The sequence below is a fragment of the Budorcas taxicolor genome, unplaced genomic scaffold (assembly GCF_023091745.1).
Source record: "Budorcas taxicolor isolate Tak-1 unplaced genomic scaffold, Takin1.1 scaffold940, whole genome shotgun sequence".
Classification (NCBI taxonomy): Eukaryota; Metazoa; Chordata; class Mammalia; order Artiodactyla; family Bovidae; genus Budorcas; species Budorcas taxicolor.
Window position 1 is genome coordinate 1 of NW_026292795.1, and position 18,248 is coordinate 18,248.

The following is an 18,248-nucleotide window of genomic DNA, read 5'->3' on the forward strand; positions in this document are numbered from 1 at the left end:
CACAGAGGATGAAAACCACACTTAATGAGAGATTCCACATGCCAGAATATACTAACAAGGCAATGCAAGAAACCAGGCTTTGGGCAGAATCCTAGTTCTGTCACTTACGAGAGATGAAAAGACGGGTGAACTATTTCATCTGTTATAGGACTTGTTTCCTTACCTGTAAAATGGGGACACTTATGCTTAGCCCATTCAATTGCTGTCAGGATTCTATTTCTGTTGTCATTTCATTACAGTAAATTAAAGGTACATCATTGGTAACAACAGAAACAACACTGTACAGGAGATAATCCAAAATATATTCATCTTTCTTACCTGAAACTTTATGCCTATTGATCAGTAACTCCCTATTTCCCCTTTAGCTTTGATTCTGATTCTATGAATTTGATTATTTTTGATACCTCTTACAACCAGAATCATACAGCATGTGTCCTTACATGACTAGCTTATGTCACTCATCATGTTTTCAAGTTTCATCCATGTTGTTGCTATTGCAGGGTTTCCTTTATTCCTAACACTGAATAATATTCTGCTTTATGTACACACTCACTTTTTACTCATTCACCCATCAGTGAACATTCAGGTAGTTTCCACCTCTTGGCTATTATGAGTAGCATTGCAATGAACATGGGAGTACAGATATCTTTTGAAAAGGTATCTCTTATTTCATTTTATTTGGGAAAATACCTAGAACTGGAATTGTTGGATCATATGGTAGTTCTTTGGAGAAGGCAATGGCACCCCACTCCAGTACTCTTGCCTGGAAAATCCCATGGATGGAGGAGCCTGGTAGGCTGCAGTCCATGGGGTTGCTAAGAGTCGGACACGACTGAGCGACTTCACTTTCACTTTTCACTTTCATGCCTTGGAGAAGGAAATGGCAACCCACTCCAGTGTTCTTGCCTGGAGAATCCCAGGGACAGGGAAGCCTGGTGAGCTGCCGTCTATGGGGTCACACAGAGTCAGACACAACTGAAGTGACTTAGCAGAAGCAGCATGGTAGTTCTTTGGGCTTCCCAGGTGGCTCTAGTGGTAAAGAACCCGTCTGCCAATGAAGGAGACAAAAGAGAAGCAGGTTCCATAGGTCTTAATGATCTGGATAACTGCAATGGTATGATCACTCACCTAGAGCCAAACATCCTACAGTGTGAAGTCAAGTGAGCCTTGGAAGCATTACTATGAACAAAGCTAGTGGAGGTGATGGGATTCCAGCTGAGTCACTTCAAATACTAAAAGATGATGCTGTTAAAAGGCTGCACTCAATATGCCAGCAAATTTGGAAAACTCAGCAGTGGCCACAGGACTGGAAAAGGTCAGTTTTCATTCTGATCCCAAAGAAGTGAAAGTTGCTCAGTCAAGTCTGACTCCTTGCAACTCCATGGACTGTACAGTCCATGGAATTCTCTAGAATACTAGAGTGGGTAGCCTTTCCCTTCTCTAGGGGATCTTTCCAACCAAGGGATCAAACCCAAGTCTCCTGCATTGCAGGCAGATTCTTTACCAGCTCAGCCACCAGGGAAGCCCAATCCCTAAGAAAGGCAAGGTCAAAGAATGTTCAAACTACTGCACAATTGTGCTCATTCCACATGCTAGCAAAGTAATGTTCAAAATCCTTCAAGCTTCAGCAGTATATGAACTGAGAAATTCCAGATGTACAAACTGGATTTACAAAAGGTAGAGGAACCAGAGGTAAATTGCCAATATCTGTTGGATCATAGAAAGAGCAAGAGAATTCCAGAAAAACATTGACTTCTGCTTCACTGACTATTCTAAAGCCTTTGACTGTGTGGATTAAAACAAACTTTGAAAAATTCTTAAAGAGATGGGACCAGACCATCTTACCTGCCTCCTGAGAAACCAATATGCAGGTCAAGAAACAACAGTTAAAACCAGACATGGAACAACGAACTGGTTCAAAATTTGGAAAGGAGTACGTCAAGGCCATATATTGTCACGTTGCTTATTTAAATTATATGCAGAGCACATTATGTGAAATGCTGGGCTGGATGAAGAATAAGCTAGAAGCAAGATTGCCAGGAGAAATATCAATAACCTCAGATAGGCAGATGACATCACCCTAATAGTAGAAAGTGAAGAGGAACTAAAGAGCCTCTGGATGAAAGTGAAAGCGGAGAGTGAAAAAGTTGGCTTAAAACTCGACATTCATTGTCAGGGAGTGTTTAACAGGAGGATTCCTATGTGCTGTTTCTCATAAATCCTCTGTTCCTTATCAGCTTCTGCCAGAGGCGAGTAAAACTGCACTCAGCTCTCAGGACTAAGGTCATTGTGTGAGACAGGCTTGGGTCTCCTTTAGTAAGCATTCTCTTTACAATAAAACTGCTTAGTCTCACCTCCCCTCCACCCCCCACCGCTTTTTCTTGACATATGGATTGTCTCTTGAACTTGTGACCATTATTATCCCTTGTTCCCTTGGTAACAGTTACTGTACATTTGGTTTTCTGATCTTTATCATCGTCAAAAGAACTTTCTTGTACTACAGCCTATATATGCTCACAGAAACATCATTAAAGTACCTTTGCTCCATCAGACTTTGGGTCCCTGTGTCTTTCTTTCTTCTCTCTCTCTCTATCTCCCTCCCTCCGGCTCTCTCTTTCACTCTCTTATAGTTGACTCTGGACCGGCAGGTCCTGGTCCATTAAAGGACCCCAACAATTCAGAAAACTAAGATCATGTCATCCAGTCCCATCACTTTATGGCAAATAGATGAGGAAACATGCAAACAGTGAAAGGCTTTACTTTTGGGGCTCCAAAATCACTGCAGATATGAAATTAAAAGATGCTTGCTCCTTGGAAGAAAAGCTATGACCAACCTAAACAGCTTATTAAAAAGCAGAGGCATCACTTTGCTGACAAAGGTCCATATAGTCAAAGCTCTGTTTGCTGCTCCTGCTTTTAGATATTTCAATCACCCTGCAGTCATCACTGCACATCAAGAGTCTGTGCCCCTGCTACTGCCGCCCATAAACCAGCAGGGATCTTATGATATTTGTAATGCACTCTATATAAGAAGAGAGGGGAGTATGTACGACATTTTGGAAAGACTGCCAGCTTTGGCAATGAGAGATAAATGTCACCAAACTGGCACACAGTGACACCAAATAAGGCGTTGTTCATAAAGTTCACCTACAACGAAAAAAAATTGCTTTTCATCAAACCTTGATTCTGTTGATGCTGACAACGGCCTCTGACACCTTCTCAATGGCCATGGGGAAGTAAAGGGTGCCTGTAAACCTCACAGTCTCGAACAGCATCACCACCAGAAACACTCGGCTGGCTGTGATCGGGTTGTCAAGGACCACAGCAATGATGAAGGTGACAAAAATCATGATTTTGCTGGCAGCAAAAAAAATTGCCAAATTCGTTCCTCTAAGGTAGGAACTTCTTAGAATCTTGGAAATTTCATTCCTGAAAAAGAGTAGGAAATAGGTTTTAAAAGGAACACCAACATCAACCCATGAATTCAGTGCCCTGTGTGAGTGGCCCCTTTCTAGGCAGTGGACACAGATTAAGATAAACCATCCCTCACGTCATGGAGATGCGACACAGTGCACACCCGGGGGTCTGCCCTGACACCAGGACCACACACTGCATCGCCACTTCACTCTTTCAACTAAAAGTGTCCCTAATGTCACACTTTTAAACATTTTGGGTCAATCAGATTGAATTTGAATATTCATTCAACAAGCATTTGTAATCACAAGTCGTGTGCCAGGTACCTTGAGAATGTCTAAGACAAAGCCCGTCCCCACAGGAGCTCATGAACTTGTTGGGGGAGAGAATAAGCAACCCCAAATTGTGAGACACCAAGACAATAGCCAGGCAGCCAGCACAGCCCCCGCGGGAGTACAGAGCAGAGGAATATACCCCAGAGCAGTGGAGTCAGGGCAAGTCACAGACACATGGAACCTCAGATGAGCTACAGTCAGTCAGGGCTGGCAGAGGCCAGAGAAGAGGGATGAGAGTGTATCCCCAGCAGAAGGAGGGGCACCCACAAAGGTGAAAAGTGAGAGGTGACAGGGAGCACCCAGAGAATTCTAAGCACCCTGGGCTCGAGTATAAACACTCATCAGATATTTAACTGAAAGATGAAAGAAATTCTACAAATATGAAGCAGAGCAAAGCCCCAGTATTTTCAAGGAATATTACTCAACAATAAAAGGAACCAGCTATTTATACGTGAAACAACTTGGATGAGTCTCTTGGGAATTCTTCTTAGTGAATAAGGTCAATCAAAAATGGTAACATACTGTACGGCATTATTTAGATAACATTCTTTAAAAATGACAAAATTATAGAAATAGAGACCAGACTAGTGATTGACACAGGTTAAGGATGTGGTAGGGACAGAAGGGAAGTAGGTGTGCTATAGAAGGGCAACTTGTATAATCCTGGTCCTGATGAAAATATTTTGTATCTTCCCTGTATAGTTGTTAACATTCTGTTGCAATATTGCACTATAGTGTTTCCAGAAATTACCACTGAGGGAAACTGAGCAGTGGATACACGGGAGGTCCCTGTACTATAAGCAACTGCATATGAATCTATGATTATCTAAAAATAAAAACAATTACAATTTTAAAAAAAACAATATTTCCATAGCTGTTTGGAATGAAAAATACTGATTCATAAAGTTGGGCCTGATACAGTTATACCCAGACTTTATAATCTCCCCTTTGTACTACGTTAACATAAATTACAGCTTTGGTTTAAATATCATCTCAAATACTGAAATTTTATAATTATTGCTTATTTGGGATTTGCAGTATTAAGAATATATTAATGAGTTTCATTTCTGTATAAGAAGCATATATATATATATATATATATATATATATATATATATTTTTTTTTTCTTTAAAAACATGGTAAATGAGAAAATTCCCTGGTGGTTAGGACTCTGCACTTCCATTGCCTAGGGCCTGAGTTCAATCCCTGGAACTAAGATTCCACAAGCCATCTGGTGTAGATATATATATGGTATATGGTATATGGTATATATATATGGTATATATGGTATATATATATGGTAAATGGGAAAGCAGGTTAAAATTATGTTCCCACTATTCTACTTAACCCCACTGCCACATATTGGAGTGGGGTATAGTTAAGTTTACATTAATGTGAAAACTTGGTAAGACTCCTAAATTCATTCAGTAAAAATAGGAAATAAAAAAGCACAAATATGACTTGATATATATATATAAACTTACCTTCTCAATCTAGTAATAAGGTCTGTAAATGACTTTTCCCAAGCATACGTTTTTATTGTTCTGATGCCAGTTATGACTTCACTCATGGTCTTGATCCTGTCGTCTGTGAGAGCTGCAGTCTTACTCCTGAGGGGACAGACATGAGAGATGAGCCTCAGTGACCACAGTCCAGCTTTCCGTAGCAGCAGCAGGGGGCACAAGCAGAGAACAGGGATCAAATGATTTCCTGCAGCTCTTTTGAGCTGAAAACACAGACAAATGTACAAATGGAGAAATGAAAAAAAAAAAAAAAAGATTTCAATTAGAAATTCAAACATTCAGCCAAATTCAACATATAACTTAGAAAACTTGTAGTAATGTATAATAAAGTCCTGAAATGAAACAGATATGGACTGTCCACTCAAGGAGGTCACAACTGGGCAGGGAAGGCAGAAAAGACCTTGACTCTAACAGGAAGACAATGTCTGTGCTGTAATAAAATAGGATTAAAACGCTAGGGGCAGATAAGATGGAACTGTTAATTCCACTGGGAAAGGAGAACCGTCAATGATGACCCTGTATGCAAAACAGCAAAAAAGACACAGATGTGTATAGCGGACTTTTGGACTCAGAGGGAGAGGGAGAGGGTGGGATGATTTGGGAGAATGGCATTGAAACATGTATACTATCATGTAAGAATCGAATCGCCAGTCTATGTCTGATGCAGGACACAGCATGCTTGGGGCTGGTGCATGGGGATGACCCAGAGAGATGTTATGGGGAGGGAGGTGGGAGGGGGGGTGCATGTTTGGGAACACATGTACACCCGTGGTGGATTCATGTCAATGTATGGCAAAACTAATACAGTATTGTAAAGTAAAATAAAGTAAAAATAAAAATTAAAAAAAAAAAAAAAGCTTCAGAGACCCGGTAGCATTAGAACAGGGCCTCAAAGGATAAGGAACATCGTTCCACAGCAAAGAGAGCAAAGAAAATTCCAAGCATAGAAAAATACACATGTAGGCACCAACAAACAACCCTGAATGTATTTCAAACAATACAACATCTCCATCACCTGACTACCTAAACAATGACCCACCTCCAACTCTCTGTGATCTGCTTCAGGTGTAACTCATTACCATTAGGCTCTTCATCACCAGCCACTTATCTATTACATATACCACTGGGACTATGGGGCTTTATAAAGACATAATTAAGATTGATCTTGCCCTTGGGACACTGATAATTAAAACACTGAATTATAAACAAGACAAAAACATACATACCTGAAAATGGTTCTAACAAAAACATAACAAAAATAATGTAGCTAGAAACCACTACTCCTACTACTACTAAGTTGCTTCAGTCGTCTCTGACTGTGTGACCCCACAGACGGCAGCCCACCAGGCTTCCCCGTCCCTGGGATTCTCCAGGCAAGAACACTGGAGTGGGTTGCCATTTCCTTCTGCAATGCTTGAAAGTAAAAAGTGAAAGTGAAGTTGCTCAGTCGTGTCCAGCTGTTAGTGACCCCATGGACTGCAGCCTACCAGGCTCCTCCATCCATGGGATTTTCCAGGCAAGAGTACTGGAGTGGGGTGCCATTGCCTTCTCTGAAAAGGGCCTGTATATTATATAAAAGTATTAGTACTTTTAATAATGTTAAAATAAATTTGACATCAGTGAATTTTGCTTAACACCACTATTTATTTGGTGACAATGTTGGGGAAAATCAGCAAATTTTGTCACTTTTCCCTTTAAAAGTCAGCCTTCAGCTTGAGGCTGGAGCTTCCACTGGCTAAGTCTGAGGCATTTACAACCCACGCAACAAAGAGACAAAAGAAGGCATTTCTTGTTGTTGTTTTTGAACAAAAGCATCAAGCAGACTGCATATGCTACCAGTTACACATCACCAATTTTTGAAATCAGTGTTTCTCTTACCGGAGTGATGAAAACAATTTCCCAAAGCAGCTTTGCAAAAGCAGAAGAATGATGAGAACTGCCATCCCAGCAAGACATGATATTTCTATTTCCATCCAGAGCAGGGCGGTCACTGCAATAGCCTGTAGCGGCCCCACCCACAGGTAGTGCAAGAACGTTGTTACCTTAAAAGAGAAGGAGAAAGCCTTCTTAGGATGGTATGAAAACAAAACCAGTAAAGACCCATTATAGAAATAATATGCTTGGAAAGAATAGACAGGAACCTAAACGGGATTGATCTCAATGGGTTTTAAACCTGCTGAAGAAGAAACTCAAACATCTACTCCAGATGACGCTGTTCTGGGGCAGCACAAGGCTAGCTTCAGTGACATCCAGGAAGAACCAGAGCAGCAGGAATGAAGGAAATGTTGATTTTATGTACACCACATATGAGCTCAGTTCAGTTCAGTTCAGTCGCTCAGTCGTGTCCAACTCTTTGCGACGCCATGAATCGCAGCACGCCAGGCCTCCCTGTCCATCACCAACTCCCAGAGTGCACTCAGACTCGCGTCCATCGAGTCAGTGATGCCATCCAGCCATCTCATCCTTGGTCGTCCCCTTCTCCTCCTGCCCCTAATCCCTCCCAGCATCAAAGTCTTTTCTAATGAGTCAACTCTTCGCATAAGGGGGCCAAAGTACTGGAGTTTCAGCTTTAGCATCATTCCTTCCAAAGAAATCCCAAGGTTGATCTCCCTCAGAATGGACTGGTTGGATCTCCTTGCAGTCCAAGGGACTCTCAAGAGTCTTCTCCAACACAGCAGTTCAAAAGCATCAATTCTTCGGCGCTCAGCCTTCTTCACAGTCCAACTCTCACATCCATACATGACTACTGAAAAAACCATAGCCTTGACTAGACGGACCTTAGTCAGCAAAGTAATGTCTCTGCTTTTGAATATGCTATCTAGGTTGGTCATAACTTTTCTTCCAAGGAGCAAGCGTCTTTTAAATCATGGCTGCAATCACCATCTGCAGTGATTTTGGAGCCCAAGAAAATAAAGTCTGACACTGTTTCTACTGTTTTCCATCTATTTCCCATGGAGTGATGGGACCGGATGCCATGATCTTCATTTTCTGAATGTTGAGCTTTAAGCCAACTTTTTCACTCTCCTCTTTCACTTTCATCAAGAGGCTTTTTAGTTCCTCTTTCACTTTCTGCCATAAGGGTGGGTCATCTGCATATCTGAGGTGATTGATATTTCTCCCAGCAATCTTGATTCCAGCTTGTGTTTCTTCCAGTCCAGCATTTCTCATGATGTACTCTGCATACAAGTTAAATAAGCAGGGTAACAATATACAGCCTTGTTGTACTCCTTTTCCTATTTGGAACCAGTCTGTTATTCCACGTCCAGTTCTAACTGTTGCTTCCTGACCTGCATACAGATTTCTCAAGAGGCAGGTCAGGTGGTCTGGTATTCCCATCTCTTTCAGAATTTTCCACAGTTTATTGTGATCCACACAGTCAAAGGCTTTGGCATAGTCAATAAAGCAGAAATAGGTGTTTTTCTGGGACTCTCTTGCTTTTTCCATGATCCAGCGGATGTTGGCAATTTGATCTCTGGTTCCTCTGCCTTTTTTAAAACCAGCTTGAACATCAGGAAGTTCACGGGGCTTCCCCAAATTCTCTGTCCCAAAATTCAGTCTCCATCTCTCTCTAGCATCCCAGGAAAGCCTATTTTATGGTACCTACCCCATTCTCCAGTAACTACTTGTGTATTTATCTTCCTGACAAGTTGTGGCTTCTCCAGGAAAGAAATAGTATTCATCCCTTAAAGTGGATAGGGGGATCTTACTTCATGTTTGATGAATGAATAATTGAAAGAGAAGTGTCTAGTGCAATACAGATCTGAGCAACAGCTACAACACCATGGGTTGCATGATCTACTCATAAGCTAAATGGATTAAAAGAGTGTGGTGAGGTAGCAGAGAAGAGGTTGTGTCTGGCTGGGGACCACCCACTTGGCATTATTCCTCACAGGCTCCCTATACAGACGGCACTGAACAGGGGGTGGGGGAAAGAACAATCCCTGCCCACAGGCCTTCATCATCCAGAGGAGGAAGACAGTTCAGGTAGCAACACCAACACCATATGCCAAGAAGGTCCATGCCAGAAGGACCCCTAGGGACACGAATTAAGCTGGAGAAGAACACTGCTGCCTATTACTGAAGTATGCCATAGAATATCTCAGAAAAAAAAAAATTCTCATCTAAGGACAACACACATTATTACATCTCAGTGACACATAGAGGAAATGAAAGTTGGATAAAGAGAACCCTTGTTTTAGATACTCAACAAATCCTGGTCAACAGCAAACACAAGTATCTGGCATCAACCATAAGCTAAACCCAGTGAGAAGGACTAGAAGTGGAAGAGGATCCCTCAGGGGCAGCTTACCTGATCAAATCTTTTCACATCGTTGGACAGCAGATTGACTATCTGACCTGTGGTGGTCTTCCTCATGGCCGAGTTACTCAGGCGAAGTGCCTGAAATGAGAAAAAATACTGAGCTGGACTCCTGTGGTGAAAACAAATCACTTTTCAGTTCAGTCACTCAGTCATGTCCAACTCTTTGCAACTGCATGTACTGCAGCATGCCAGGTCTCCCTGTCCATCACCAACTCCCAGAGGTTATTCAAACTCATGTCCATTGAATCAATGATGCCATACAACCATCTCATCCTCTGTTGTCCCCTTTTCCCCCTGCCTTCAATCTTTCCCAGCATCAGGGGTTTTTCAAATGAATCAGTTCTTCACATCAGGTGGCCAAAGTACTGGAACCGGAGCTTCAGCTTCAGCTTCAGCATCAGTCCTTCCAATGAATGTTAAGGACCAGTTTCCTTTAGGATGGACTGGTTGCATCTCCTTGCTACCCAAGGGACTTTCAAGAGTCTTTTCCAACACTACAGTTAAAAAACATCAATTCCTCGGTGCTCAGCTTTCTTTATAGTCCAACTCTCATATCTATACACGGCTACTGGAAAATCCATAGCTTTGACTAGATGGACCTTTATTGGCAAAGTAATGTCTCTGCTTTTTAATAAGCTGTCTAGGTTGGTCATAACTTTTCTTCCAAGCAGCAATGTCTTTTAATTTCATGGCTGCAGTCACCATCTGCAGTGATTTTGGAGCCCCCCAAAATAAAGTCTGTCATGGCTTCCCCATCTATTTGCAATGAAGTGATAGGACCAGATGACATGATCTTAGTTTTCAGAATGCTGAGTTTTAAGCCAACTTTTTCACTCTCCTCTTTCAATTTCATCAACAGGCTCTTTAGTTCTTCTTTGTTTTCTGCCATAAGGGACACCTGCATATCTAAAGTTATTGATATTTCTCGCAGCAGTCTTGATTCCAGCTTATGCTTCATCCAGTCCAGCATTTCTCATGGTGTACTTGTCATATAAGGTAAATTAGCAAGGTGACAATATACAGCCTTGATGTACTCTTTTCCTGATTTGGAACCAGTCTGTTGTTCCATGTCCAGTTCTAACTGTTGCTTCTTGGCCTGCATACAGATTTCTCAGGAGGAGGGTCAGATGGTCTGGTATCCCCATCTCTTTCAGAATTTTCCACAGTTTGTTGTAATCTGCACAGTCAAAGGCTTTGGCATAGTCAATAAAGCAGAAATAGATGTTTTCCTGGAACTCTCTTGCTTTTCCAGTGATCCAATAGATGTTGGCAATTTGATCTCTGGCTCCTCTGCCTTTTCTAAAACCAGATTGAACATCTGGAAGTTCATGGTTCACATAGTGTTGAAGCCTGGCTTGGAGAATTTTGAGCATTACTTTGCTAGCATGTGAAATGAGTGCAATTGTGTGGTCACTTTTAGTACATAACAAAACAGAGTGGGTTTTCATCGGGTCTTGCACATCAGGACGAGCAGGTGACTCCTGACAGCTGGGCTCTAGGGATGTGATTCATTTTTAAATGTCTCTTCAATGTGGCAGCAACCGCCCTCCCCCATAAGACCAGAAAATGGAAGAACAAGAGGTAGAAGCAAAATCCTCCACCCTGTTTCTCAAGGATCTTGGACCCAACCGAAGAATAAAAGGTCTTCCCTGGTGGCTCAGTGGTAAAAATCTGCCTGCAGTGCAGGAGCACCAGGTTTGATTCCTGGGTTGGGAAGATCTCCTGGAGAAGGGAATGGCTACCCACTCCACTGATTTAGGAGTAAACTAAGTAATTCTGAGCCAATTATATGAGAATGAGGAGACTGCCTTCAGGAAAGAAAATTGGGATGTGGATTATAAATCTGAAATCAGTCATTAATTCTGTGGGTGATGTCATTTAAAGACCTTGGTGTTAGTTTCCAATTTTTGAAATGACTGAGGGTAATGTCATACATGTTTCTGTGAGGAACCTGTGTTCTTAATGTCAGTTGGGGGGGCGGGGGAGTGATTCCAAAAATGGTGGAGGAATAAGATGGGGAGACCACTTTCTCCCCTACAAATTCATCAAAAGATCATTTGACTTCACCATAAAACAACTTCTAAACGCTGGTGGAGGATAACAGGCACCCAGAAAGGCAACCCGATCTCTTTGAATGGAGTCTTGAGGCTACTGTAAGAGGACAAAAACCCAGAGGCAGAAGACTCAATTCTAAAACTTTAGAACATCAGAGAACTCCTGATTCCAAGGAACATTAATAGACAAGAGCCCACCCCAAAGTCTCCATACCTACACTGAAACCAAGCTTCATCCAAGAGCCAACAAGTTCCAGTACAAGACACACCACACTAATTCTCCAACAAAACAGGAACACAACACTGAATATTAAAAGACAGGCTGCCCAAAGCCATAACAAACTATTAGACACCCCAAAACTCACTACTGGACCCTTCATTGCATTCCAGAGAGAAGAGATCCAACTCCACTACCAGAACACAGACACAAGTTGCCACAACCAGCAAACCTTGACAAGCCACTGGTCCAACCCCACCCTCAGGGAGAAGACTCCACAATTAAGAGGAACCATGAACTTCCAGTCTGCAGGAAGGGCACCTCAAACAAAGCGATCTAAACAAGATGAAAAGGAAGAGAAATATGCAGCAGGGTAAGGAACATGATAAAAACCTACCAAATGAAACAAAAGAGGAGGAGATAGGGAGTCTACCTGAAAAAGAATTCAGAATAATGATAGTAAAGATGATCCAAAATCTTGAAAACAAAAATGGAGTTACAGATAAATAGACGAGAGACAAAGACTGAAAAGGTGCAACAAATGTTTAACAAGAACCTAGAAGAAATAAAGAAGCGTCAATCAATAATGACCAATGAAATAACTGAGATTAAAAACACTCTGGAGGGAACTAACAGAATAACTGAGACAGAAGAGAGGATAAGTGAGATGGAAAATAGAATGGTGTAATAAACGAAGCATAGAGGAGAAAATAAAAAAATAATAAAAAGAAATGAGGACTACCTCAGAGACCTCTGGGACAATGTTAAATGCCCCAACATTTGAATCATAGGAGTCCCAGAGAAGAAGATGAAAAGAAAGGGAATGAGAACATACTTGAGGAGATAATAGTAGAAAATTTTCCTAAAATAGGGAAGGAAATAGCCACCCAAGTCCAAGAAACCCAGAGAGTCCCAACAGGATATACCCAAGATGAAACAACCCAAGACACATCTTAATTAAGCTAACAAAAATTAAACACGAAGAGCAAATAGTAAAAGCAGTAAGGGAAAAGCAACAAATTACAAACAAGAGGATCCCCATAAGGGTAACAGCTGATCTTTCAATAGAAACTCTTCAGGCCAGAAGGGAAAGGCAGGACATACTTAAAGTGATGAAAGAGAAAAACCCACAACCAAGATTACTGTACCCAGCAAAGATCTTATTCAGATAGGAAGGAGAAATCAAAAGCTTTACAGACAAGCAAAAGCTGAGAGAATTTAGCACCACCAAACCAGCTCTTCAACAAATGCCAAAGGAGCTTTACTAGACAGGAAACACAGAAAAGGTTTACAAAAAGAACCCAAAAGAAGGAAAGTAAATGGTAATGGGATCCTACTTATCAATAATTTCCTTAAATGTAAATGGGTTGAATTCTCCAACCAAAAGACAAAGACTGGCCAAATGGATACAAACACAAAACACATATATATGCTGTCTACAAGAGACCGATCTCAAACCTAGGGACACAAACAGACAAAGTGAGGGGCTGGAAAAAGATGTTTCATTCAAACAGAGACCAAAAGAAAGCAGGAGTAGCAATACTTATATCGATAAAGTAACTTTGAAATAAAGACTGTATTAAGAGACAAAGAACACTACATAATGATCAAGGGATCAATCCAAGAAGAAGATATAACAATTACAAATATATATGCACCCAACATAGAAGCACCTCAATATGTAAGGCAAATGCTAACAAGTATGAAAGGGAAAATTAACAGTAACACAATTAATTGTGGGGGACTTTAATACCACATTCACACCTATGATATATGAACCAAACAGAAAATTAGCAAGGAAACACAAGTTTTTCAATGATACCATGGGCCATTGGACCTAATTGGTATCTACAGGGCATTTCACCCCAAAACAATGAATTTCACCTTTTTCTGAGTGCACATGGAACATTCTCCAGGATAGATCACATACTAGGCGACAAATCTAGCTTTGATAAATGAAAAAAAAGATTGAAATCATTTCAAACATCTTTTCTGATCACAATGTGATAAGATTAGATATCAACTATGGGAAAAAAAACTATAAAAAACACATATGGAGGCTAAACAACATGCTTCTGAATAGCCAACAAATCATGGAGGAAATAATAAAGGAAATCAAAATATGCATCAGTTCAGTTCAGTTGCTCAGTCATGTCTGATGCTTTGTGACCCTATGCATTGCAGCACGCCAGGCCTCCCTGTCAGTCACCATCTCCCAGAAATCACTCAAACTCATGTCCGTCGAGTCGGTGATGCCGTCCAGCCATCTCATCCTTTGTCATCCCTTCCTCCTCCTGCCCCCAATCCCTCCCAGAATCAGGGTCTTTTCCAATGAGTCCACTCTTCGCATGAGGTGGCCAAAGTATTGGAGTTTCAGCTTTAGCATCAGTTCTTCCAAAGAACACCCAGGACTGACCTCCTTTAGAATGGACTGGTTGGATCTCCTTGAAGTCCAAGGGATTCTCAAGAGTCTTCTCCAGCACCTTAGTTCAACAGCATCAATTCTTTGGCACTCAGCTTTCTTCACAGTCCAATTCTCACATCCATACATGACCACAGGAAAAACCATAGCCTTGGCTAGACAGATCTTTGTTGGCAAAGTAATGTCTCTGTTTTTCAATATGCTATCTAGGTTGGTCATAACTTTCCTTCCAAGGAGTAAGTGTTTTTTAATTTTATGGCTGCAATCACCATCTGCAGTGCTTTTGGAGTCCAAAAAATAGTCTGACACTGTTTCCACTGTTTCCTCATCTATTTGCCATGAAGTGATGGGACCAGATGCCATGATCTTAGTTTTCTGAATGCTGAACTTTATGCCAACGTTTTCACTCTCCTCTTTCACTTTCATCAAGAGGCTCTTTAGTTCCTCTTCACTTTCTGCCATAAGGGTGATGTCATCTGCATATCTGAGGTGATTGATATTTCTTCTGGCAATCTTGATTCCAGCTTGTGCTTCTTCCAGCCCAGTGTTTCTCATGATGTACTCTGCATAGAAGTTAAATAAGCGAGGTGACAATATACAGCCTTGACGTACTCCTTTTCCTATTTGGAACCAGTCTGTTATTCCATGTCCAGTTCTAACTGTTGCTTCCTGACCTGCACAGAAGTTTCTCAAGAGGCAGGTCAGGTGGTCTGGTTTTCCCATCTCTTTCAGAATTTTCCACAGTTTCTTGTGATCCACACAGTCAATGGCTTTGGCATAGTCAATAAAGCAGAAATAGATGTTTTTCTGGAACTCTCTTGCTTTTTCCATGATCCAGCAGATGTGGGCAATTTGATCTCTCATTGCTCTGCCTTTTCTAAAACCAGCTTGAACATCTGGAAGTTCATGGTTCACGTATTGCTGAATCCTGGCTTGGAGAATTTTGAGCATTACTTTACTGATGTGTGAGGTGAGTTCAATTGTGTGGTAGTTTGAGCATTCTTGGCATTGCCTTTCTTCAAAATATGCATAGAAAGAAATAAAAAGGAAAACAGAACAACCCCAAACCTATGGGATTCAGTCAAATCAGTGCTAAGAGGAAGGTTCATAGCAATACAAGCCTATCTCAGGAAATAAGAGAAACTTAAACAACCTAACTTTACACCTAGAGCAACTAGAAAAAGAAAAACAAAAAAGCCCCAAAGTTAATAGAAGGAAAGAAATAATAATAATCAGAGCAGAAATAAATGAAAAAGACATGAAGCAGACTATAGCAAAGATCAAGAAAACTAAAAGGCGGTACTTTGAGAAGATAAATAAAATAGACAAACTGTTAGCCAGACTCATCAAGGAAAAAGAGGAGAATCAAATCAATAAAATAGACAACACAGAAATGCAAAAGATCATTAGAAACCACTATGAGCAACTATATGCCAATAAAATGGACAACTTGGAAGAAATGGACAAATACTTAGAAAAGTATAACCTTCCAAAACTGAGCCAGAAAGAAATAGAAAATCTTAATAGACCCATCACAAGCATAGAATTAAAAAGTGTAACAAAAAAATATTTGAACAAACAAAAGCCTGCGACCAGATGGCTTCACAGATGAATTCTACTAAAAATTTAGAGAAGTGCCAACATCTAACCTAATCAAACTCTTCCAGAAAATTGCAGAGGAAGGCAAACTCCCAAACTCATTCTATGAGGCCACAATAAAACTGATACCAAAACCAGACAACGATGCCACAAACAAACAAACTAACTAATTATAGGCCAGTATCACTGATGAACAGAGATGCAAAAATCCTCAAGAAAATTCTAGCAAATAGAATCCAACAACATATTAGAAAAGATCATACATCATGACCAAGTGGGCTTTATTCCAGGGATGCAAATATTCTTCAATATTTGCAAATCAATCAATGTGATACACCATATTAACAAATTGATAGATAAAAAACATATATCAATAGATACAGAGAAAGCTTTTGACAAAATTCAACACCCATTTATGATAAAAACTCTCCAGAAAGCAGGCATAGCAGGAACATAGTTCAACATAATAAAAGCCATATTCAACAAACTCACAGAAAACATTATCCTCAATGGCAAAAAAAATGAAAGCAATTCCTCTAAAATCAGGAACAAGGCAAGGGTGCCCACTTTCACCACTACTATTCAATATAGCTCTGGAAGTCCTAGCCACAGCAATCAGAGAAGAAAAAGAAATAAAAGGAATTCAGATTGGAAAAGAAGTAAAACTCTCACTGTTTGCAGATGACATGATCCTCTACATAGAAAACCCTAAAGACATCACCAGAAAATTACTAGAACTAATCAATGAATATAGCAAAGTTGAAGGATATAAAATTAATACACAGAAATCCCTTGCATTCCTATACACTAACAATGAAAAACTAGAAAGAGAAATTAAGGAAAGAATCCCATTCACCATCGCAATGAAAAGAATAAAATACTTAGGGATAAATTTACCTAAAGAAACAAAAGATGTATATATAGAAAAATATAACACACTGATGAAAGAAATCAAAGATGACACAAATAGATGGAGAAATACTCCATGTTCATGAATTGGAAGAATCAGTATATTGAAAATGAGTATATTACCCAAAGCAATCTATAGATTCAATGCAATCCCTATCAAGCTACCAATGGTATTTTTCACAGAACTATAACAAATAATTTCACAATTTGTATGGACAAAGCAAATAATAGAAATAGACAAAGCAATAATGAGAAAGAAGAATGGAACTGGAGGAATTAACCTTTCTGGCTTTAGACTATACTACAAAGCTACAGTCATCAAGACAGTATGGTACTGCCCCCCCCCCAAAAAACAGAAATATATAACAATGAAACAAAATAGAAAGCATAGAGATAAATCCACACACCTACAGACACCTTATTTTTGACAAAGGAGGCAAAAATATACTGTGCAGAAAAGACGATCTTTTTAATAAGTAGTGCTGGGAAAACTGGTCAACCACATGTAAAAGAATGAAACTAGAACACTATCTAACACTATACACAAAAATAAACTATAAATAGATTAAAGATCTAAATGTAAGGCCAGAAACTATAAAACTCTTAGAGGAAAAATTATGCAGAACACTTTGACATAAATCACAGCAAGATCCTCTATGAACCACCTCCCAGTCTAATGAAAATAAATAAATGGAACCTAATTAAATGTAAAAGCTTTTGCAGAATGAAGGAAAATACAAGCAAGGTGAAAAGCCGGCTGTCAGAATGGGAGAAAATAATAGCAAATTAAACAACTGACAAAGAATTAATCTCCAAAATACAAAATCAGCTCATACAGCTCAATGCCAGAAAAAATGAACAACTCAATCAAAAAGTGGGCCAAAGAACTAAACAGGCATTTCTCCAAAGAAGACATACAGATGTCTAATAAACACATGAAAAGAAAATATGCTCAACATCATTCATTATTAGAGAAATACAAATTAAAATCACAGTGAGTTGTAGAGATTCCATAAAAAACTAGAAATATAATTGTCATACTACCCAGAAATCCCACTGCTGGGCATACACACTGAGGAAACCAGAATTGCAAGAGTGCCCAGTGTTCACTGCAGCATTGTTTACAATAGCTAGGACATGGAAACAACCTAGATGTTCATCAGCAGATGAATGGATAAGAAAGCTGTGGTACATATGCACAATGGGATATTACTCAGCTATAAAAAGAAATGCATTTGAGTCAGTTCTAATGAAGTGGATGAAACTTGAGCCTATTATACAGAGTGAAGTAAGTTGGAAAGAGAAACACCAATACAGCATATTAACACATACATATGAAATTTAGAAAGATAGTAGTGATGATCCTATATGCAAGACAGCAAAAGGGACACAGATGTAAAGAACAGACTTTTGGACTATGTGGGAGAAGGCGAGAGTAGGATGATTTGAGAGA

At 40.1% G+C, this 18,248-nt stretch overlaps 1 protein-coding gene across 1 annotated transcript in view; it reads right to left on the reverse strand.

Moving 5' to 3' along the window:
- Positions 1 to 3,179: 3,179 nt before the first annotated feature.
- Positions 3,180 to 18,248, reverse strand: part of LOC128071482 (ATP-binding cassette subfamily C member 4-like) — a gene marked incomplete at both ends in the record, with an annotated part of 36,171 nt that continues 21,102 nt past the window's right edge. Inside the window, 4 exons of the mRNA XM_052664315.1 lie at positions 3,180 to 3,429; positions 5,235 to 5,360; positions 7,152 to 7,315; positions 9,583 to 9,672. Of these exons, the coding sequence (XP_052520275.1) occupies positions 3,180 to 3,429; positions 5,235 to 5,360; positions 7,152 to 7,315; positions 9,583 to 9,672 (630 nt within the window). The remainder of the gene's footprint in view (positions 3,430 to 5,234; positions 5,361 to 7,151; positions 7,316 to 9,582; positions 9,673 to 18,248) is intronic.